Source organism: Trachurus trachurus (assembly GCF_905171665.1).
Source record: "Trachurus trachurus genome assembly, chromosome: 1".
NCBI lineage: Eukaryota > Metazoa > Chordata > Actinopteri > Carangiformes > Carangidae > Trachurus > Trachurus trachurus.
In genome coordinates this window covers 12,122,340-12,145,756 of record NC_139891.1, presented here as the reverse complement: position 1 = coordinate 12,145,756, position 23,417 = coordinate 12,122,340, and the positions used below count along the sequence as shown (strand labels likewise).

General features: G+C 40.6%; 3 protein-coding genes across 4 annotated transcripts in view; 1 reads left to right on the top strand and 2 right to left on the bottom strand.

Annotated features, from left to right (window-relative positions):
- Positions 1 to 1,788, bottom strand: part of helz (helicase with zinc finger) — a 58,415-nt gene extending 56,627 nt beyond the window's left edge. For both annotated transcript variants that reach the window (XR_014595551.1, XM_083976724.1), the window contains exon 1: positions 1,688 to 1,788. The gene's annotated coding sequence lies outside the window, so the exon portion shown is untranslated. The remainder of the gene's footprint in view (positions 1 to 1,687) is intronic.
- Positions 1,789 to 3,430: 1,642 nt separating this feature from the next.
- psmd12 (proteasome 26S subunit, non-ATPase 12) lies at positions 3,431 to 9,537 on the bottom strand. Its single transcript, XM_083976514.1, has 11 exons — positions 9,269 to 9,537; positions 8,821 to 8,880; positions 8,449 to 8,577; positions 6,468 to 6,575; positions 6,027 to 6,131; positions 5,692 to 5,841; positions 5,353 to 5,487; positions 5,111 to 5,223; positions 4,707 to 4,881; positions 4,325 to 4,402; positions 3,431 to 4,004 (listed from the first exon to the last, which is right to left on the bottom strand). The coding sequence occupies exons 1-11, from the start codon at positions 9,398 to 9,400 to the stop codon at positions 3,795 to 3,797; spliced, it is 1,395 nt and encodes a 464-aa protein (XP_083832640.1). The 5' UTR covers positions 9,401 to 9,537; the 3' UTR covers positions 3,431 to 3,794.
- Positions 9,538 to 18,190: 8,653 nt separating this feature from the next.
- Positions 18,191 to 23,417, top strand: part of LOC311004848 (cytoplasmic phosphatidylinositol transfer protein 1-like) — a 73,379-nt gene continuing 68,152 nt past the window's right edge. Inside the window, exon 1 of the mRNA XM_083997029.1 lies at positions 18,191 to 18,560. Coding sequence (XP_083853155.1) covers positions 18,513 to 18,560 — 48 coding nt within the window. The 5' untranslated portion in view covers positions 18,191 to 18,512. The remainder of the gene's footprint in view (positions 18,561 to 23,417) is intronic.

Below are 23,417 nucleotides of genomic sequence, written 5' to 3'. Positions count from 1 at the left end.
CAATGCAGTGTTAGCATAACATTCAATGTTTCTTTTTTACTTTGTTAAAGCACATCTATCTCTTTATCCTGCTAAACGAACTGAGTATAAACAAACTGATAATGGTGCATGATGTAAGCAGTTTAAACAGTTGGATTTCATCTACTGTCTGTTACTGATAAAATATTTCAGCTCTATTGTTCTCCATAAGCTTGTGTTTCCACAAGAGAAAATTTGAAATATTGCTGAGCTTTTTTTTTTCTAAAAAATAATTTTTCATATCAAACACAATTACATTCCTTATGAATGAGCTACACGCTGATGTATCCTGTATGTATCCTTACATTCTTTTATCCTTATACCTGTTTATAGAAACTGCCAAAATATCATAATAACACACAAAGTATATTAAACATCTTAAGAATCTCACAAAAGAAAAACTAGCCAAGCCCCTGTCCCTACAAAACAGGTTCAAGTGAATGTAGGAAAGTGTATTGAGAGTGCACTTTTGTGGTCTCACAGCAGAAAATTATTAAATACATAGGCGGTCATCTCATAACACTGCTCTCAAGGTGGTAACTATTCTATTCTGGTAGACATCCTTTTAATCTAATTTTACAATACAAAATTACAATAATACAGTTACTAAATGCTGCACTGTGCACATGCAGCAGGGCCAAACAGGGCCTGAAAGTTGCTTGAGCTATGTTACTGAAAAATCTAGTCACTGATGAATGCAAATATATAATCTTAAGGCAACATTTACTCCAATAAAGAGGGGTTGCTTTAAAAACCTAAATAGCGTTTTTGTATCTGTAGGAATTGTTCTGACCTAATATTATTGTTGGCAAGCCAGCCACTTCATAGAGACAACAACAAATAGTTTGGCGGGATGCAGTGGCTGGACACCTGTGTTGTGTTTTGCTCCAATTGTTGGGTCTCTGTATAAAGACTAAAGCTTCGTCTGTCGTACCGTGTAGTAGATTGCTAAATTTACAGTTGGGGAAAGCTGTAAAAGATCATCGACTGCAGCTTTCCTCCTGACATAACGTTATTTGGCTCGACATGATCGTTGGCTGCAACGTGAAGAAAACACGGCTTAAAAAAAAAGAAAAGAAAAAAACTTAGAAATTTCTCTGCCCTGATTAGTAAATATAAAGAGAGCACAGGCTAATAAACACAGCCGCTGGGATTGACTTGTTTCGTGTTACTGTGGGTAGTTATAGCTGTTGTTTGTCTGCTAAACTTGTCATGACTGTTGCAAGTCAGAGCGATGACGGCAGCGTTACAAAGCCTCGGAAAACGTCCGCACAGTGTTAGGGGGGTAACTTAACGTTCACATTTGCTCGGGGTAAACAGTGTTGCCACACTAGCCAGGGTATGCGTAAGCTAACAGTTAGCTTGCTAGCCAAAACACGGCCTTTCTTGGCACCAAAACTGGCAAAGCTCACAACAAGAATAGCTTGGCTGGTTTGTTAACGTTAGCAAGCTAGCTAGCTAGCTAGGTTCGCCGAAACAAAACGGGTTCGGGCCTGTAATTTTGCCACGGTGTTTGGGCGCATATAATGGATATGACATCGTGTTGTTATCCGTGCGTGAACTCAAAGCATCCGTCATTATCCCACTGATTTATGAGGAGGATTCTTGTCAGTGGCTCTGCGACGAAAAAGACAACTAAAAGGGCTGAAAATGGGAAGTCAACACTTACCTAGCTTTACTTTCTACGCCATCTTGGATCCACTTGTCAGACCATCGCAAAGCATAGTGGGATGTACTGATCTGAAGGTTGAGCGGACTGGTGTGTGTGTGCGTGCGTGCGTGTTGTATCGCGTGTGTGTGTGTGTGTGCGCGCGCGTGGGAAGGGGGACTGAGGGGTGGGGGTGTATGTGGTTAAGACTTGGTCTTCACTGGGGGTTAAAGTAAAGGGGGATTTGTCTGAAAATATTCAGGTTTCTGTCCCATTCATATAAAACTCAGAGTGTAGCTACAAACTGCTCCTGGAGCAGAAGTGAAGGACATTGTGGAACTGGCCTCATTCTCTACAGCTGCTATGGTAATTACTAAAGAGGCACACAAAAACACAATTGTGACATTTAGCACCAAACACACCTTCTTGTGCCATAGGCTACTTTGGCTTATTGGCATAAGAATGTAACAAATGTGGATACGTGGAAAAACCTACAAAACCTTTAAATCACATAGGAATAGGTTCTTGGTGAACCTTTAACGTGCAAGCCAGAGACAGATGATTAAAAAAGTGAGGACACCCAAGTTGTTATTGTAACTCAGTAGTTAATACAATGAGCAGACTTGATAATGCAGTAATTGCTCTGTCCAAAGGTGTGTGCTGGGAGCAAAAGAAAAGAAACCAATGTAATCAAAAATCACATTTTGCATTAAATCATCATCCTCCAAACACTCTCAAAAAATATAAGTGTTGTAATGATGCTCTTTATGCTAACAATGAATTAAGATTTTATATTTCATATTTAAGCCAGGCAACTTGCCGTGACAATCATGTCATTTCACCAAAGTGATGGTCTAAAATTACAGTAGTATATTAATTTCCTGCCTGGTATTCAGTGTATGCATCATCCCCTTTTCCAACCGGATCTGTCAGACCAGCCTCAGTGCTCCTTGACATCAATCATACAGGTCTGTGGAAATCTATTAGAGAGTTGAACACCATTCTACTGAAATATATTCCCTCATTTGATGCTTTGGTAATTGTGGTGTAGAGCCCAGTTTAATTCCCAAGGGGGGTTTGCAGTCTAGTCACCTCAAATGCCAAAGTACGTGAGTCACAAATTTTTTAATACATCTTCATTTTCGCTCTCATTTTTTTCAGATTCCTTTGTCCCCAACTTGGAGGTGGTGGTCTAAGTGCCCCATGGAGTTTTGATTTTTTTTATTCCTCCTGCTTCTTCTTGTAAAAAAAAGGAAAAAAAGAAAAGAAAAAAAAAAGTCTGCTACAGTGAATACACCCAACTAATTGGCTTTTAAATAAACTAGCTACAAACCTTTATACGAAAATTACTGCATTAGGTCCAACTTAATATTGTACAACAGTACAGTGATTAATGTTTCTGTAAAACATGTGGTCGGGTTTAATTATGTTGCCTCAGAAGTAATGGGCGAAGCATCTGTGGGTCATGGAGAGTAACAGAGAAATCATGCCCCCTTTTAACCAATATCGGTGTTTATTGTCCTTATCACGAAATGCTGTAAAAACATAAAATGATGGGTATGTTACATAAATTAGTGGAGGGAGACTTCAAGTTTTAATTTCTTACTAGTAATGTCTCCAGCTTTGACCATGCTGGCTGTCAATCTGACCCAAGACTGATAGTGGAAAATGATGGGATGCTTTCATTTTTACAAGCTTAAAACTTATCGTATGCATGTTGTTATGTATGCCAGTTGGGTCAATGATAAACTCTACATACAATAGTTAACCAAATGTGAGGAGTTTATTGTTTACATTGCTAAGTATACATGTAAAAGAGGTCTCAGCCAAGTTTTCATACAGCAAAGAGAAACATATTTGAAGGCCAAGTCTTTGCTAGCTAGGACAGAAGGATGCAAATGAGGGGAGGTGCTCATGTGTTTATTGTCAATGCTTTACCGACCAGTAAAAAATGAACAAAGTTGGGGTGCTGTGTATGTGCTGCAGACTTTTCGCCAACTATATGACATTGGAATAATTCTGCAATCACAGTCCACCAATATACTGTATATTCAAAAACATTGCCACAGTAGGATAAAACAACAAATATGGACCAAAACAAAAAATATCATCACACTTTATTCCTGTTTCACTGCAGATTGTGGATCATCTCCTCCTTGGCAATAAGATGTGTGGTCTTGTTGACCAGCGACATTAGAGAGTTGAGTTTGTGCGACCAGTCGTTGAGCAGGTCATTGGGGTCTTTGGGCCTCTGGAAGTTAATGATGCCAGCCATCCGATCGACCTTGGCATAGATCGTTTTGTTTACGACTAGGCTGGAGAGGAACTCCTCAGATTCCTGTGAAAACATTCAAGCAGACAGACATCATGTTAGTGTCTTTAAAAACCTTTTTGACTGGGTTCCATATCTGGAATTAATTTCCCTTACTATTCAAATTATGATAAACATTTTCATAGTCTGTTGGCCAAGCCATGAGCTACCTAAGATATGGAATTTGTCGATGTGCCCTAACTATGACAATCTGTACATTTAACCATTGTCTTCAGATCTTGAACTCAAAATGCCACCATTGCTCATAAAAACAGAGAACATACACTGACAAACAATATACCATCAACTTCAGTGTGCATGGGCTTCATAGCAAAAGTGTTACTTACATCAATGGAGAGGTCAAGGAGTCCAGCCATCCTCTTCATTGTGATTCTTGTGTAATACTTGGCCATTATTCTTATGTTCTTGGGGAAAATGGAGAGAAATCCATTACTACACAACTACACACATCTGCAGCAAAATATTTCAAGTCACGAAACACAACTCACACAATATTCAGTGTAATTAAACTATCTATTACCATTCTAATTTGATAACAGCTTAATGTAAAATATAGTAAAAAATTGTGTCCACCATGTGCTAGCTGATTGCTTTGAATGGCTTAAGAGAAAGCTGAGAGGCTCTTCGAAAACTTTCTGATTGATTTATTTGACCTCTGTGTGTTTCAGCTCAAAGTGAGAAGACCAATTTCTCAACTGTGTGACTTACATGCTCCACCACTCTGTTCTTCAGGTCCTTCCACCTTTTCTCGGCCTCCTCTGAATAAGTGAAGACGTCTGTGGCAGGGCTGTCAGTGGAGCCGTCTCTCAACTCCTTCCCATAGTCCTCTACCAGGGAGGCCCAGCGCATCAGCTCCATGGTGGTGAACTGCTTTAGAAGGTCCCTGGGGGAAAAGAGGAATTACAGACAGTAAGTGTGTGATATTGCCTTTTGTGACAACTTCCCCACTGCTGATAGCACAGTTTTAAAAATCTTGATATGACAATATAAGATAACAGCACTGTGCCAATGCAGTCATAAGTCAGATGAGGACCAAATCACATAATGTTCGTGGCTTATTTCCTGAATTTAAAGTGCAGGCAACAGGTCAAGAAGCATGAAACATGTCTTACTTGTATTTAGGGATTTCTTCCAGTTTCTTGTCTGCACTGATTCTGTGCACCAGGTCGGACTGCTCGTTATCATAAGGGGCGAGAATCACGTACAGCACCACACTCTTCAGGGCCTGAAAGACAAATGTATTTTTTACTGTTTAAAATAAGCAATAGCAAACACAAATTTTCCTCTACAGCAATAGCGCATCATAAAGACAAACTTAAGACTGTGAACAGACAGACAGTGAAACCCTGTTTACCTGTTGCCACTTGCTGCTGTCCTCCAGAATGCAGGGGGTGTCATAAATGGCCCGGTAGTGTTTGCAGATAGACAGGTAAGAGCCCTCGTGCTGGTCAACTTGAATCATGAGGTTGTAGTACTTCAGCTTCAACTCCTAAAATGTGCCATGGGACAAAAAGGAAGAATTAGCATTCAGTTACACCAACCTATTTAACTCAGATCCAGCATGAAACAAAAACTCTTTCCCAAAATCCTGCTGTGAAAGTGAACACACAGACAATGCTTTTCAAATATTTCTCGAGTCAATTCGAGGGAATGCTTGCAATATTTAGTGCTCAATTCCTGGTTGATTTCTTACCTCAGAGCCCTCTTCCTGGAAGAATTTGGTGTTTATCTTCTTGCTGATGATCTGGGTACGAATGTAATCCTTGACAGCAATGCAAAGCCTCATCTGTTCCAGGATAAACTCGACCTTCTCCTTTTTCTCCATGGACCCATATGTCTCCACCTAAGTCAGGGAAAACAACATTTTCTGTGCAATTAGTATGCAGCAGACCATGAAACACAAAACATCAACCATCAAATCTATTTCCCTCAAGAGTACAATACACATAAGCTTCTTCAAACAGAGATGTTGCCCCTTTAGTACCCTCAACTACTTTACAGAGAAATTACAGTCTGTCACTCTCTTACCTGCAGTTCCTGGAGAATGGCAGCAGCCTCTTTGACTTCTCCACTCTGCTCCTTGATGTTAGCCAAAGTCTTTGTCAGCCTTGCACGCTCAATCTCCACGTAGATCTGATGACATGATCAGTAGTAACAGTGAGGAGGATGCTTAAGAGCTTAGTAGGATGTTCACGACAACTTTTCCTCACTACCTAACAACATTTGCATCCACCCATCAGAAAAAGATCAATTTTGAGTAAACCCTTGTAAATTGTGAATTGTGAAAAAACTTTTAACAAGTCTAATCTTTAAATGAATACAGGTTAAAGAGAAACATTCAGTCATTACACAAAAATAGTTCCAATGATAGACAAGACTTCATGTTGCTGCAAATGAAAAACATTTTGTATTTTTTGTTTGTTTTCACAAATTTTGTCTCTAGTTTGCACATAAATACATTTCACTGACCTTGCCAGCAGTCACAGTGCGAAGTGTGTCGATGAGTCTCAGTTTGATGGTCAGATCAGTCACAGAGTCCACATACTTGTAACATTCTTGCACCATTTTGGCAACAGCCTGATAAGACAGAGCACATCAAAAATTAGATGTGGGTCTCAGTAATAAGACCCAGACTAAATAACAGCAGTAAATTGTGTTTATTTAAGTCAATTTTCTTATCTTTAATTTCTAGTCATAGCTACTTTCTAAAGTTTCCAAAACTTACCATTCATAGGAGATGATTTACTTATGGAAAACTGCCTAAATATGCCACTGAATATTTTGGATACGGGGGCTCTACAGCTTGACTAAAAAATTGCCAATATTGGAAGAAAAAAAATATTTTCAGGGAATGGGATTAAAGGGATAGTTCAACATTTTGGCAAATTTGCCTATTGCCATAATCCCTATAGTTTTAGGAGCAGGGTGGTCAAGTTGTGACCTGCACATTCACCACTCTATGAAATAATAACGTATAATTATGTAACATTATTAAAAAGTATCGTATAATTATGTAACATTACGACACATGAAGCAAATACTCAGAACTACTTGCGCTTTTGAAGTCACTCTACTGAGCAGCCATGTCTGGGATGTAGTTCTGGCTACGCATTTGCCTAGGCTTGTTCTGTATACCGGTGCTAAATTGGTACCGGTGTACTGAGGCATTTAAAACGGTTTTGTATATAGCGCCGCCAGCAGCGGTGGCGTCGCCGCGTGAAGTCGCCGCGTGAAGTCGCCGCGTGAAGTCGCCGTATTGTCATTTGAGCCGGAGCAAGCAGGCGAACGGGGGAGCGAGCAGCGTGGAGCAGCAAACGGAGCACGGTGCATTTATTTATTATTGTTACAGTGCGACCTGGCCATGTGCCCGTGTTTGTGTGTGTGTGTAAGTTGGTCTATGTATGGGAAACACTGGAGGTGTGTGTCTGAGTAAAATGAACATTTTTGTTTAATTCTATAAACTACTGATAATTTCTCCCAAAAATCGCAACTGGTCAAAATAACAAATAAGATGCAAGTGTTTTTTAGACCTCAAATAATGCAAAAAAAAATTCAATTTTAAAAGTGCAGCAGCAGTGATTGTTTACTGATTACTTACTTATTAAGTTTTTCTATTAAAAGGGACAACGAGGAGTTTTTATTTGGTTATAAAAAAAGTCTCACATTAATGTGGATGAATCTACGCTACCCACACTTGTTAATGGCTCCATTTTCGATAAATATATCATTTTGTCTCTATCGTTATTTTGTTGGCGGAAAGGCTGGGCGAGCCGACCAGTGTTTCCTTACTTTCGGTTTCGCGGACGCTGCCCAGAGAGAATAACGCCGCCGAATCGCCGCTTATGGTCGTAACTACGACGGTATCTGATCGTCTTCGAACCTCTTGACTTTCATTCTTGATGAATGAAAACATTCTTGGCAAGACGTCCGTCTTGCGCCGGTCCAAGAATTTCACCGTGCGCACGGAGGCTCATGGTAAATGTAGTATGAAAACGCTTTCCAAAACTCCTCATTGTCCCTTTAAAGGTAAGTCAATAATGACATTTTTTGTGCTCTCTTTTTATTCAGAAAAGTATCGAAATACATATCGATACCAAAATGTTGGTATACACATATACCATATAACACTACATCTGCCTCGAAAACAACTCTCTCTCGTAATGTTACATTATTATTTCATAGTGTGGTGAATGTGCAGGTCCCAACACAAGAGCGTTTTGGAGTTGTTAGATTGTGCATTTGATGAGGGAAAGGTGAAAATACCGCACCGTGCAGAGCTCACGTCTCTCCCCCGTTGACCTAAAAACAGCTTGCACCGACAATTAAAGGTAATGAACCTACTCCTAAAACTATAGGGATTATGGCAATAGGCGAATTTTCCAAAAATGTTGAACTATCCCTTTAAGAATATATTAGGTTCCAACTCTTTAGTGAAATACAGGTGTCTGACCTGTTTGAGCTGACTCCTCCTTTTGGTGAGCAACATGATGTTTTCATTTAGGGCATCCCAGTCCTTGGCCTCATGACACATCTGGACAACAGCCACAAGTATTCTGGAGGTGGACACCATGTCTGATGCCTGAGGGAAGGTGGGAGGCAGGTAAGTAAACAAAGACTACAATATAATCAGAAAACACAAACATTTAGATGGCTTCATTACTTTTATCAGAGTTTATTCATAGTCTCAATGTAATGTTCTTTTCTGGATTGAACGCATTATAATCCAGAATTCAATTAGCACTATACAATATACTGAAATGGGCTGGGGGGGGGGGGAATCACATAATTAAGTGTTCGTGTATTTACAACAACACCGACTTACTGTTCTCGTTTGCTTCTCCAGAGACAATAAGCTCTCAATGGCCTCCTGCAGCTTGCCCTCCTGTGGCAGAAAATAAACAAACTCGGCGTCAGTTACACACATTTCCTACAAACATGACAAACATTAACTTAGTTATCTATTCCTCTCTATCAACATGCTAGCATTGTTAGCAAGTGAGCTAAGTTGTCAATGACGAGACTGCTAAAACTACTAGCATGCTAGCGAGCTTATACCATAAACAAACGTGTATGTGGGAATAAGAATGGTAACAGAGATGTCCTAAAGTTAAAAATGCGTCAACATGTATTAGGTGTTTTCACTCAATACACAGGTTAAATGAAGTTTCCGAGTGGTACCAAAGCGAGTATGTGTTAGCCGCGATGCTAACACGATGATCCTGGTGCACCATGACTCAGCCGGCGGTAGTCTCTTTCACTCTCTTACTTACTTTGGCCATTTTTTCGCATTCCGGGAGACGCTCGTCTACAGTTGAACTGTAGTCGACCTCCATCTTCACAATCCTGCCATCGGATCTTTCAGACCGCTCATCGGTAACGTTAACGTTATTAATGTTTGCCATTTTCGGGCGAGAATAATCTTCTAGGCTTTTTCTTTCCTGTCGTCAAGACGCAGCCGAGTCCGACCACAGAGCAGTATTTTGCTTGTCAAATGAACGGAACGGGGCCTGCGACCAATCAGAGGAGAGGACCACATAGGTGTCCGAGGCGCCGGAAGGACCCGGCCCAGATCTTTGGATGCGTTATGTGCATAACTTCAACTGATCCAAACCAGTCTATGATCCAAACACATTTTAATTAATACTTTATAATTTATTATATGACGACCTAATGTGAACGTCTCTGGTGACAGTCGTTTTCGAAATGACAATTTCTTGCTAAAATGATACAGTGGGTCAGTGTGATGATAAATACATAGATGATGGAGAAGTGATTGAAAAATAGGTAATTTCTGTTTTACATGGGGTCAATAAGTTGTAGATGTGATATAATGAAGACAATAATACAGAATCAAAAGAATGTCACTGAATCAATCTTTGGCTGAAAGAAAAAAGAATTTTCAGTTTTGAAATAAAGAAAAGATTGTTCAATAGAGTAAAATAAATATTATTAATCTATTTAGGCTACTGCAAAACATTCAACCACAACTATTCAGCATAAGCAATAATAACCTACATGTATTTTTTTTTCCCATAGTTAACAGAGATACGTTTTTTCAACTTCATTGTAAACTAAATCTTATAGCACAATATGGTAGCCTACAGAAGGTGGCGCTATGCACCTAACATTTGGTAGCCTACTCAATCTGCCTAAAATCAAATAAGAAACAGTTTACAATATATATGAATATATAATACAATATAAAGTATTTGAATGATGACAGGTTTAACACTGCACAATTTGTTGATTTAATTTTTTACACAGTTTAATGTTATTTTCCAGTCTTTACAACTGGACTTAATAATTGGCACCTTTACCTGGGGAGCCACTTTAATCAGTTTTGCAGGCAGTGATTTTAATTTGGTGGCAATGCCAATTATGACAACTATTTTTCTTATTTATTCAACTAAACTATATGAAATGAAAACAAGTGGCACCTAGTTCAAGATGCCATTTTCCTTGAGATACACACAATATATTTGACATGAGAGACAAGTTTTAATAATAAGAAGAAGAAGGAAGCAAAGGGATGCAAACACACTGTAAAGACTGACAGCTACCGCTCTTGGATTTGATAAGACTTTCCAGAATGCAATAGAAAAAATAGTCATATAAAACAGTTTTTCTCCATGAAGTGATGATGATAACAGAGGAGAGGACATAATAAAAATAAAAGTGTGGGAAAGATAACACAGTTCTTTTGAGTGTAATACTTGAACTAAATGAGGAGTGCAATGAATGAAGAACTTTGTGAATGGACATGAGCACATGAATGAATACAGAGTGTAATGACCGTAGTCCACCAGTGGATGTCACTTTGGTGTCTGCATTGTGCGGTCCTGTCTTTGCTTCCTTTAAAGGCTCCTATGCCCCCATGAATAAAGCTAATGTGGGTCAGTGATTTTCCTGCTCGTGGCAGAGAAGGCCCCTCAGCTCCAAGCTAAAATCAGTTTGATCCCAATGCAGGCTCAGCATAGACCTAGGAGGCCTGATAAACTGAATATGACTCTGATCCACTGAGAGGAAGATCAGATATGGAACAACTACTGTGATTGCAGAGACATGAAATTATTCTGGGTGCTTTGAGACTTCAAACACATCAGGAAGAGCTCCACTGAAGAGGCCTAATTAAAGCCTCAAATATGTCATCATCAATATTATCTCTCTCAATACCAATGATGACAATAACAGGCTGTGCAGTGCCAGGGCAAAGACCAAACTGATAACGCCTTAATGTGACATTTTTCAAATCATCAGATGTACATAGTATGACCCCAGCTGTCGTTTCACCTTTTCCAATGCAGTGGTTTTCTGCTAGAAAGTGGGACAGAGGTAGGCCTATTTAGCAATTTCAGAGCTCACAGATTTGTGTGGTATTATTGACACAACACAGTGGTTCAGATGACATCAGGCACTAATCTCCTTTCTGATCAACACAGACCTTATTGAAATAGTTAGGTCATCATTAGATAATGGCTATAGCTACTACAGAGACACGACCCCACTGTCCCGTGGCCTCTGAGGTTCGGGGGTTTTTGGTTTAGAGAAAGACAGACTGTCACAAATGAAATACCAGCCGGGTATTATATAATTATTTTCCTTGTATTATGCATGAGATAAATATGAATGAAAACTGTTTATTGACTTTCTTTATTGGAAGCAATTTCACAGGCAACATGACAGTGCAATGTGACAGAGAGGACTTTCAGTCTATCATTTTTTTCCAGTCATTTCATCCCTCCCACAATCACACCCCACCCAAAAGAGAATAGTTCTCAATGTAAATCCAGTATCAACATGTAAACAGTACAGAATACATACAACAAATACATAAATAAGGAAAATAATGAATTAAATAAGTACATGAAATAAAAATGTTTAAAAATAACAATTTATTTTTTTTATTTTTTTATTTTAACAATTAAAAAAATAAATAAAAAATAAAGAGTGGGCTCAGTCTTCACAGTCAGGGAGAGATGTCAAAGATTCAATATGATTTAAGAGAGGTCTCGAAGTCTTTTCAAATGAGTTTAAGGAGCCATTGGGAAAATCTAAGCTTTTCAAGTCTAATGGACAGTAACATCTATTTCACCCACCTGCTATGAGATGGAGGTTGAGGGTGTTTGCCTTGCCAAAAGATTGGCAATGCACGACTTTAGAGGTAAAAGGCGGCATGCAGGGGGACACCAAACAAAGCCAAAAGAGGTTCAGGAGAGATAGTAGTGTTATATGCTGTGCTAAGAGTTTTGAAGATTTCAGACCAGAATGTGGCAAGCCTGGGACAGAACCAAAACATTATGGGAATGGTCGGCTGGAGATTGTTTGCACCTATTGCAGGAGTCAGTTACATTGGGGTAAATCCGAGATAGCCTCAAATTAGTGAGGCTTTACACTTTACTTTACACTTTACACTGTAGGAGGCTGTGCCCCGCACAGATTGAATAGGACCATAAAACTTGTTGCCAATAATCATCTGGCAGTGTGGTTCCAAGCTCCTTTTCCCAAGAATCCTTGGGACCAGAGGCATGGATGTCAATAGTAGAATTGATAAGGCTGTAAATGCTAGAAATTAGTCGCTTTTGTTCAGGATCAAGAGCCAATAACGAGTCAACTAGAGATTCCAGGGGACGACTAGGGAATTTGGGGTTCTGATTCTGAATAAAATGCCTTGTCTGCAAAAAACTAAATAGCTAGAATTTAGGCAAATCAAATGTCTTTGAGTGCTCAGAAAAGGACATAAAAGTCTCTTGGTTGTAAAGGTCCTTAAATTTAGTTATCCCTTTGTCAAACCAAGTACAAAAGATCAAATCAGTGCAAGAGGGCAGAAGGTGTGTTTACAATGGGGGAGAGGTCTGAGGCCCTATGGAGGCCTTGGCTTTTCCTAAATCCTTTTCCTGAATCCATCATTCAGTTAGTTACCACTGGGTTTGAGGGAATGAAGAGAGAGTTTAGAGGATGCAAGTTTCATATCCACCCATGCATGGCGCTCTTCAGCTGCTGTGTTGGTAATCCAGTATAAAAGTTTATGAATGTTACAGGACCAGTAATAGTGTAAGCAATGCTAAGCCACCAAGAGCCTTTGGGAACTGTAGCATTGATCTTCTGATGCGTGGATTTTTATTGCCCCAGAGGAAGGAACTTATTAATTGATCGAGCGATCTAAAAAAAAATACTTTTTTAATAAGGACGGGGATATGTGAAAAAAGATACAGAAATTTGGGTTTAACTAAACTAACACTACCTGCTAGGGATAGTGGGAGACCAGACCATCTGTCAAAGTCTAGTTTACACCTCTCAAGGAGAGAGGGGAATTGATGGGAAGAAGTTCGCTCTTGTGGAGGTTAAGTTTATAGCCTGAACAGGACCCAAATTTATTGAAGATACACGGGGAGAGAGGCAGCTGGGTTAGACATGTATAAAAACAGGTCGTCGGCATACATATGAACTTTCCCAGCTCTCCCACCCTCCTGACACAGCCAGATGAGAGGCTCAATAGCTGTGGCAAATGAGAGGGGGGAAAGAGGGCAGCCCTGTCTGGTTCCACGATAGAGGGGAAATGCGGCAGACTGGAGTCCGTTTGAGTGGGCTGAGGCGACTGGGCTGGCGTAAAGCAATTTGATCCAAGGCATAAATTCTGGATTGAAACCAAATTTCTGCAAAACAAAAAAAGGAAATTCCACTCCAACCTGTCGAAAGCCTTCTCCGTATGAAATAATCACTTCCAGAATGTTTGAACTAGGAGCACTAATGATATTTAGGAGCCTCCTTGTATTATGAAATGAGTGGCTATGAATGAAAACTTTGTTTGTTTTCACACACCCTGCTATCTGCCTGGAGATAGCTTTCTTTTTTTGAAGCAGGGCCTTTATTGAATAGCTGATTGTGAGGAGAAAGGCAGGATCCAGCCATGGATGTTGCAGTTAGTTGTGTGGCCATGACAATTTAGCTACTAGCTTGTCCCATGTTTTTCTATGGGTCAGGACATGTCTTGAGACATCTTATCCATATGTCTTGAGACATCTTATCCATATGTCTTGAGGTATCTAGAAGAATGTCTTATTTATCCAAGAAATGTCTACAAAACCTATAGACAGTTGAAAGCTTTCTTAGGATGCCTTTGTAATACTAACAGCCTCACAGCATCTTAGGGTTTCCCCTTTCTTTCAAAGTTGTTTGCTTTAAATACAGTTAACAACAATTCAAGCTTGTGTGGGAAAAAACAATAAATCTAATAGAATAATGAATAAATGCAAAAATGAGATCTAGTGCATTATATGTGATACTAAATGTGTATGTTATATAGCCTATAAGCAGTATCTTGAGAAAAAAATAAATATTTTGAAGCTAAATGTGTGTATGCAGTTACTGTAAACAAAGTATCTTAAAGCAGAAGTAAGCAATCCGGTCGTTTTGGCTAACTTCTTGTCAGCCGATGGAGTTAGCAGTCCCCGCCCTCGTCATGGATCTATTGGTCCTTGTCCCTACGTCACCACATTACCGCGCATCCCTTGGCTGCACACACAGAGAGGACCGCCCCTTTATGCCGTTCTCTCTCCTCATTGGATAAAGGTTGTAGGATACAAGGAAAGTTTTCTCCTTGCCTTACAGCAGAGCAGAGTGACTGACAGACCCGTGTTTCAGACCAAACACTCTATATAAGTGATTGCCGTCGGAAGATATAACTATTTAAGACTTATATTAACACAAAAATGCTGCTTACTTCTGCTTTAAGATAATCTATTTTCAGTCAGCTTTAATAAACTTTGCACATCACCTCACATGGCATTCGGTAATATTACTGTGGCAGTGTAGAGAGGTTTATGGAATGCTATTATGTAAATTATTAAGTTGAAAACATGACTCATTTATTTCATAATGCTTATTTAATGTGCTGCCCTACAATGTTGGGCCATTGACCAGAACACACAGGAGAAAACTTTTATGTGAGACTGATGCTCAGTTAAAGGAGATATCAGTGAAATGTTTTTGTTAATATAAGTCCTAATTAGTCATATTTTCCGTCAGCAATCACTTACATAGAGTGTTTCGACCGGAACACGAGTCTCTCCGTCACTCTGCTCTGCTGTAACCCGAGGAGAAAACATTTCTTCTGGGATACAAGTGTTATCCAATGAGGAGAGAGAACGGCATGAAGGGCTGTGTGTGCAGCCAAGGGATGCGCGTGAATGTGGTGACGTAGCACGAGGACCAATTGATGCCTGACAAGGGCGGGGGCTGCTAACTCATGGTGCGTTCAAGGAAACTCGTACTTTGTGTTTTTCCTTCCTGTGAAGTCATACCAGTTCGATCTGGTACGAGTTCACGGGTCAGAAGTTACGAGTGGCCGTTATAGGGAACTTTCACAGACAACAGGATGGTAAAAACACGAGCTACGGGTTACCTGGAACGCTACCAAGTCGTAGTTGTGACTTGAAGCTGTAACTTACGGTTTCAAAAGCCTGCCTTGAACGCAGCATTAGCCGAAACGGCCGTGAAGCTGATATCTGCTTTAATGGGACTAATCCATCAGAGCTCTGGAGCAGTTTGCCTGAGGAAGAAATACAAAATGTTGTATCATTATTTAAAACACATCCAAGACATCTTCCTGTAACCTCACATTCATGATGACGTATATGTCTGCTCCTTAATAAGAGACATACTCTTATGTTTAGCTTAGAGTATTCATATAATCAAATTTGTGTCTTGGCCACAGTCTCGTGGCTCCCCATTATAGCAGTAATAACGTCACAGACACAAACTCATGCAAAGATACTGTAGCCTATTTGTGTTGCAAATGGATTTAAGTGTTTTGTTGATTGTTTCCACCATTAAATGCAGTCCTGTGTCCCATACATTCAGTAGGAAATACATTTGCTTTACATAACATGCTCACACACATGAGTTTGAGGATCAAGTGGAGGGTTTAATTTCAAATTCCGTTTCAGTGTGTTTGCTGGCTTGAAAATATTTCTGGGGAGAAATGCTGAATGTGTGCTGACAGTGGAAAACACTGTCAGCATCTTCATCGCACACTGTAAATACGAGTGAATTTTGCTGAGTAGGCTCAAATAAATCAAAGGTGTCAATGAAGCCAGGAGGTCAACTCCCAGCTTAATTAACAGCGACTGTTTATTAATGTGTTTACACTGAAGCAGGACTCAAAAGGACTAAGCATGACTACTTTTAAGCGTGAAGCCTGGCAGGCAAGTTGCATGCATGGACAGTGAAATGTTTGTCACTAACCCAAGCTTGTTTACCAGGGGAAGTCCCACAATGTACAATTTATTACAACTTTTAAATCTAGGACCTGATAAGTGGGGGAAGGATGGGATTTTTAAATGAAACAACACTGTAAGTGCGCAATAACACGTATTTTCACCTTTCTGACACAATATCCGAGTTATTACAGTAAAGGTCTGACCATCATCCAAAAGCCATTGGATTCACTCTTTTCTGGCCTTCAAGTCCATGCAATGGACCTTCAAGTCCTTCAAGCCTTCAAGCCTTCAAGTCCATGCAATGGACAAATAACTGAGTCCAGTTGCTTTCGATTTAACCTCCTTTGAAATACTATGACCTGGACAAATGAGAATATGCACCGGCTCCATGCAATATTGTCTTAAAACTATGAGAGGGTGCATATGCATTGACACTCACACATATGATTCTGTAAGTCAGCACTTTAACCTCATCTGTGTTTGGTTTCAAATGCAATAGAGTTACTGCTCAAACACTCACACTGGCTGCACTTTGGGCTGCTGATGTGAAACTGATTGTTTACTTAAGTGGCAAACGCCCTACAAGGGCATAGCACATCACGTGTGTGTGTGTGTGTGTGTGTGTGAGAGAGAGAGAGAGAGAGAGAGAGTGAGAGAGCAGCAGTAGTTTAGTGTTGTCTGTGAGAGAGGGGGGAAAGGGCGAGACGTGTAGTGCAGCACCGAGGTGATGTTTCCTGTGCGGTGGCTGAGCCGACCGATGTTTCCACTAAGTAGCCTACCGCGTCGTATTTCAGCGGGCCCAGCGAGGGAGGACGAGGGGGGCTGGGGCTGCTGAGAACTGCTTCAATTTTCCGATTCCTCTGTAAGCTGGATATAAGTAGGGGAGGGGGGAAAAGGGTAGACAGAGCTGAAAGCCTCCTTTACCTCTAACTCCATGAGTTGTTTCGCGTCCCTGAAGTCATCTAATCTATTTTAAATGTGAATATGTAATGAAGGACGTTTGTTGTGCAGCACAGCTTTGAATGGGCAAATGCTTTTTCATTAACAGCAATTTAGACATAGCGGTATCCCGAGTAGACCCCTGAGCAGCTTAGCGGCATAACACAATGTCACATCCGGTCAAAAATATTTCATAATAATTGCCTTTGAGTCGCTTTTTGGAGGAGTCAATAATTACACTGAGACTGGGCCTATAGCAATTTACTGTATACTCTGTAATAAATTAATAATGAGAATGAATGGATAAATAAATGAATAGATTATAAATTCAAGGTAGTCAAGGCATCAAAATGCTTTCAAGCATTTGTTATGGTCTTCATGCATATATTAAAAAAAGCACATTAAAACACAAAACTAGAACATAAAACTATGTTATAGTTGTGGTAAAACCAATTTACAACAGATAAATGAGATTTACAGATTGAATTTGACCTGGTTATAAACTACACACATGAAAAGATTAAGCAATCTAAGCAGAATATCTAAAATTCATCCGGCAGTGAATGACTTGTAAAATTGTAAAACATAGGCTACCTACTTTTAACAAAGAAATACACCAGTCTTGAGATGTTTCCTGCACATAGCCTATCAGAAATCAATAAAAGACAATAAACATCTGCTACAGGGCAAATAGGCTATTATTTAGAAAACAATGACTAAACACAATTAAAAACTGGAAAGGATATGTGTGATACTAGACTGGTGCAGCTTCCTTTACACTTAGCCTATGACTCAAATTGTGTCTGAGAACCAAGGCTTTTTGAGTCCCACTCAATCCAGCCTCTTTAGGCCTACTGATATAGGCTACAGTGAAATATATTAGAGATATTTTCATATAGCCTACTTGTTTAATGTAGCCTATGCTCTTAAGACACACAACAGGAATAACACGATGTAAGTAAACACTGATAGGCTACTTTGGAACCCAAGAAGTTCCGTGCTCTTATTTTGAAGGCTGAAATCTCATGAGTTCCGGTCCTTTTTTGGCGCTTTCTTTGTTGCTGCTTGACTCGTCAGTGTGATAGGAGGGGACAACCCTGGACCGAGCTCATTTCTGCCCTCACGTCCCCCCGCCGGAGAGAGAGAAGGAGAGACAGAGTCCGCTGGTTCCGATGAAAGAAGTCAGTCGTAACTCGGGGTGTATTTCCTAACCCGGGCTAACCAGCCCTCCACATGCGCTGACACGTCCTTCAGATATTACACTCATCCCGTCGGCCCGCGGAGGACGTCTACTTGGCCCGGCTTGACACATTAGTGAACACACACACACAGCAGAGACGCGCAAGAAGCGGGGGAGATGTTGCTGAAGGAGTACAGGATATGCATGCCCCTCACGGTAGAGGAGGTAAGTTCACTACTAATTCTTAACTCTTCTTTTTTTTTTTTAAATTTTCGCCAAGACTGAGGTCCGGCATTGATCACTTCACACTACTACCGTACTTCACAGCTACAACATTGGATTTAGTGTTGTAGACATGTTGCAGCAGGAGCTTAGATGAGACGAACACATTCACATGAACTTGAAGTTGCCTACTACTTAATTTAAAACATCTCTGTCACTACTTCTCTTTGAAGGCAGCTTACAGTGTATTCAGCACTTATTTGATCTCTCATCCCCCCTCTCATAAAAGACAATAGTCCTAAATATATCCTCTTGCAGTCAGATACAGAACAAGCAGCATGGTTCTAGCTTGTGTCATCATTTGAGAGTGAAGTGATGTAAAATGGGATCTGATCAGCACACTGAAAGAGGCACTAGATGACCATTGCAATGTTGTGGTTTCATCACTGTTCCTGTTTCGGACACACACACACACACACACACACACACACACACACACACACACACACACACACACACACACACACACACACACACACAACCCTAGCAAGCACATGTAAAACTGCCATGTATAATAAACCCATGCTGGTCTATTGGTTGACCTGGATGACAGTAAGTGGGGATCAGCGGGGGAGTCTCCACACTTAGTTGTGCTACAGTTGCACTTGTGCTGCACTGGTTGTTATCACAGAGACAGGGGCCATTGTCCATATTTAGACTATTTTTTTATTTGGTCTCACGACTCAAGTCTAAAATTAGAAGGTGAAAATGATTGCTCTCTTGTCCCGGCATGCACGCTATACAGCACAGTAGCTTCTTTTTCAATTATCACTCATGTCATTGTTTTTTTACCCGTCTACATAGCTGGTGCTGTTTGTGGTGTGTGTGTGTGTGTGTGTGTGTGTGGGTGTTGTTGGTTTTCTTATAGCTGTGTGGATGGAATAATGGTCTCTTGCTGCAGCACAGCATCACAGCTGACATCAGATTGTGAGTTCAAAACCCAGTTGAGATTTAGTCTTGTCTGAAGAAACGTGTCGCTGGAACAGGCAATGCATTCAACAGTTAAATTAAAGCTATTTTAGGAAAGAAAAGGAGTGGGGAATGTGGAAAAATTTGCTTACATTTGCATCCTCTCAGTTTTTCTCTGTAGTGATCATAATCTGACAGCTGGTCTGCATGATCATGTTTAACATGCATCGTGTTTATTGCCATTTTTTCCCCCCAGGACAGACTCTCTAGGAACTGAATAAATCACCAGGGAATGATGTGCAGTAAGAGACGCACCCCTGTCTTACAGGCTTGCTCATTTAGATGAACTCTTGACAAGAATAATGTATTTATTCTATCTTTGCGTTGCCACAAGGCAGCCAGTGCTATATTCTCTTACCACAAGCAGTGAAAAAGGCATTAAACCACTGACTCATGCAGAAACCTGTGGTTAAAAGGGAAATGGCATCTACGACTACAAGGGTATCGTGGGAAGAATATGTTTGCAGTTTCTCTTGCATGTGCATTTGACCTCACGTGTGTGTGCGTGTGTGTGTGTTTGTGTGTTTGCATTCATATGTGCATTTCCCGTTCAGTAAATCGTCCTCTGCCATGTGGTGTATTTCAAACCCAGAGGAGTAGGTGATTCCTCTGGTCACTCCTGATGAACTTGTGAGCAGATGGTTTGTTATTAGCAGCAAGAATAGATAGAATAGAAATTAATGGCTCAGTCTGTGATCAATTTTCGAACAAAAGGGCCGTTCCACCACATAAAAATCAAAATGCACAAACGCAATGTTGTCTATACTGTGATTATTCCAAAATTGACACGTCTGTTAAAACATGGTGGATCAACACTAGAACCTTTGTAAATATTTTTAATCATATATGCTTCAGTTTCACATGGCTAAAAAAAATAATGGATTGCATTTGAGGTATTACGAGTAGCCCTATCAGCACCTGCTGTAACTTCCTGTTGCTCTAAACTGCTACAGAGAAAAACACTTCCTTTAGAGTGCAGGCCAAGACTGAAGCGTTGCAAGCATGTCCGATCTCTGATTCCTGTCTCTTCAAGTTCCTGCCACTTCAAATTCTTAGTAATTCTTTGTTGCCCAGCTGGTGTAGATTTCAAAATGTTGTAAGCAAAACAGGATGTGTTATGGAGCTATTACAAAAACAATACAATTAGAAGTGGAGGGGTGCATGTGTACTTTCTGCAAAGTTAAAGACAGTAAAAGGCATCATTGTTTGTTGACTGTCCCGACTTAGAATGAGGTCTATTTAATGGTCTGGAGGGAAATGTAGAGGAGGACGCAGTGGTTTGTTCTGTTTGTTCTTATCATGGCTGCGCACATTGAGCCGAGTGTCTCCTAAAAAGTTGACTCACTGTTTCCTGCCCCGTCCAAAGGGGGAGAGGAAAGACACATAGCTGGAGACACTGATGGAATGAAAGACGGATGGGCGGTGGATGGACGGTGAGGAAGGACAAACGACTCCGGGCTGACTGCTCAGGGGCCGAGGGAATAGGGGACAGACGGAGGAAAAGGATGGCAGAGAGGATGGAAAGAGTGTGGGGGGAGGGAGGGAGGGAGGGAGGGGGGTAATACGGGAAGTTCTGGGAGGATTTTCTTTTTTTCTGAAAAAAATCCCCAGGGTCATGCATTAATACTGTGTGTCTATGTGTGCTTAAATATGGAGTCATGGGGACATGCAAGGTCACGTCTCTCTGTGTATTGTCTCTGGGAAGAGATTACTGTCTGCTGCTTGGATGCGTTGCGTCATCATAGCCCTTACTACAGCAGATGTTGGACCGACTATCCGAGCAGTGTTTATACAAGTTCAACAAACAGCACACACACTTAAGAAATCATTTAGCAACACCAGAGGGAGTGGTTCTGTGAGGCCCGATTCTCTTGCCGGTCTGGGTTTGTGCCTGACATGTTCCTACTGCCCTTTCCCTCCATTTTCCATTTTATACTTATAAAAATATAAAAATTTGAATACCTACTCTGTTATAGTCTACTTGCCAACAATGAGTACCCGGAAATGTTGAGTACCCCAAAGTTTTATGTTAGAAATAGATAGTATGGGTCTCCAGTATTCAGTAACTGCCGGATGCTAATTTATATATATTGGGCAATTAGCATAATTGACACAATTAGCATAAATTAGCATAATTGCCTATATGGGCAATATTTCAACAAAATTGACTTGGCTGATCTGGGCAATATTGGAGTGGTTTTAGGGGTTATTGATGATGCTGAATCCATTTCTGACATTTTCAAAATTCAATATGGCTGTCTAAACCGGAAGTGACCATTTGAAATCCATCAAAATCGGCCCACTGGTGGTTAAAATCTGGTCACTTCCGGTTTAGACAGCCATTTTGAATTTTGAAAATGTCAGAAATGGATTCAGCATCATCAATAACCCCTAAAACCACTCCAATATTGCCCAGATCAGCCAAGTCAATTTTGTTGAAATATTGCCCATATAGGCAATTATGCTAATGTCTGCTAATTATGTATGTTATGCTAATTGCCCAATATATATAAGTTAGCATCCGGCAGTTTCTGAATACTGGAGACCCATACTATCTATTTCTAACATAAAACTTTGGGGTACTCAACATTTCCGGGTTCACAATGGGGCCCTATGGGCTGGCAAGTAGACTATTAGGGTGAAACCGTAAAAACAATCCCCAACAGGTACACTATGTATATCCCTTTATATAATCGGATATGTGGACATTGTTTTCAGCCCTACCGTATTGATTATGTCATAAGTAGGGCCAGGATGACTCAGTGTAACTCATGCCAAATCAAGAAATTCAGGTCTGGATTATGTTGGAAACTTTGAGTTACGGGTTTAGTCACAGCAGCGCAGCCTCTTTGTTGGAGTGTTGGCTTGAAGTTCCACCTCAGAAAAGATTTAGATGTAACTCTAACCTGAACCACTTAGCCGAGAAATAATCATTGTCCCTTCCCAGTGCCTTAGGGATAACTCTGCTGTGCGGCTCTCCTGTGAGCGCAGTCATTCATCTGCCACAACAGCACAGCACACGTTTTTTTTGGTTTTTTTTCTCTCCTGAAAAGGATAGAGAAGCGATGCATCACAGGAGACTGGGATAGATGTGCTGCTCCCTCTCCTGCACTGCGTCGTGTCAGTCCATCTACCATTTATGTCTTTCTCTGCTGCAGCCGCTCTCGCTTACTCAAGCTCACGAGAAAACTTGCTGACATCGCCCCAACCTCTGGCTGACCTGAGTCACCGTGTGCCTCCAGAAAAAAACACGCCTTCTTTCATGAACCTGTACCAACCCTAAACTCGGCCTTGGTTGGAGAATCTGGAGCTTTTGATTTCACACTCTAATAACTTCATCTGTGGTGAAAAGAGCACCAAAGACCTGCTTAGGGTTGTGCTCAGACTCACAAAGATGGAGGCTGTATCAGCTGAATGAGGTTTTCACATGAGCTTGGGTAGAGGGAAGCAGAATTGAAGCAGATCTTCACTGCAGAAGGCCAGCCTCTCTTTTTTTCCCCCCATTATCCGTAGCGATTCATAGCATAATGACATTGAGTGGAGACCAGAGAAAACGACACCCATTCAAAGCTGAATAAGCTGAACATCTATGCGTTTTGAGTCTAGTCGATGTAGTCGATCGGCGCTCATGGCTGAATGGCTGTTTGATGAGGTGTTAGGTCTGGCAATAACTAAAGATTATGGCTCCATCTGATCGTAAAAGAGTGTAATCTGCTTTGACGTCTTCTCTCGCCATAGGCTGTCATACACACCGTGAATCTAAAGGCAAAACCATTTAAGATAAGATAAGATAAGATTTACTTAATTGTCCCATAGAGGGAAATGCGTAAA

Coding starts and splice junctions, on each gene's coding strand:
- psmd12 (XM_083976514.1), bottom strand. CDS start 9,400: ATGGCAAACATTAATAACGTTAACGTTACCGATGAGCGGTCTGAAAGA. Junction 8,881..9,268: donor AATGCGAAAAAATGGCCAAA/GTAAGTAAGAGA, acceptor TTTCTGCCACAG/GAGGGCAAGCTGCAGGAGGC. Junction 6,576..8,448: donor GGAGGAGTCAGCTCAAACAG/GTCAGACACCTG, acceptor CTGTCTTATCAG/GCTGTTGCCAAAATGGTGCA.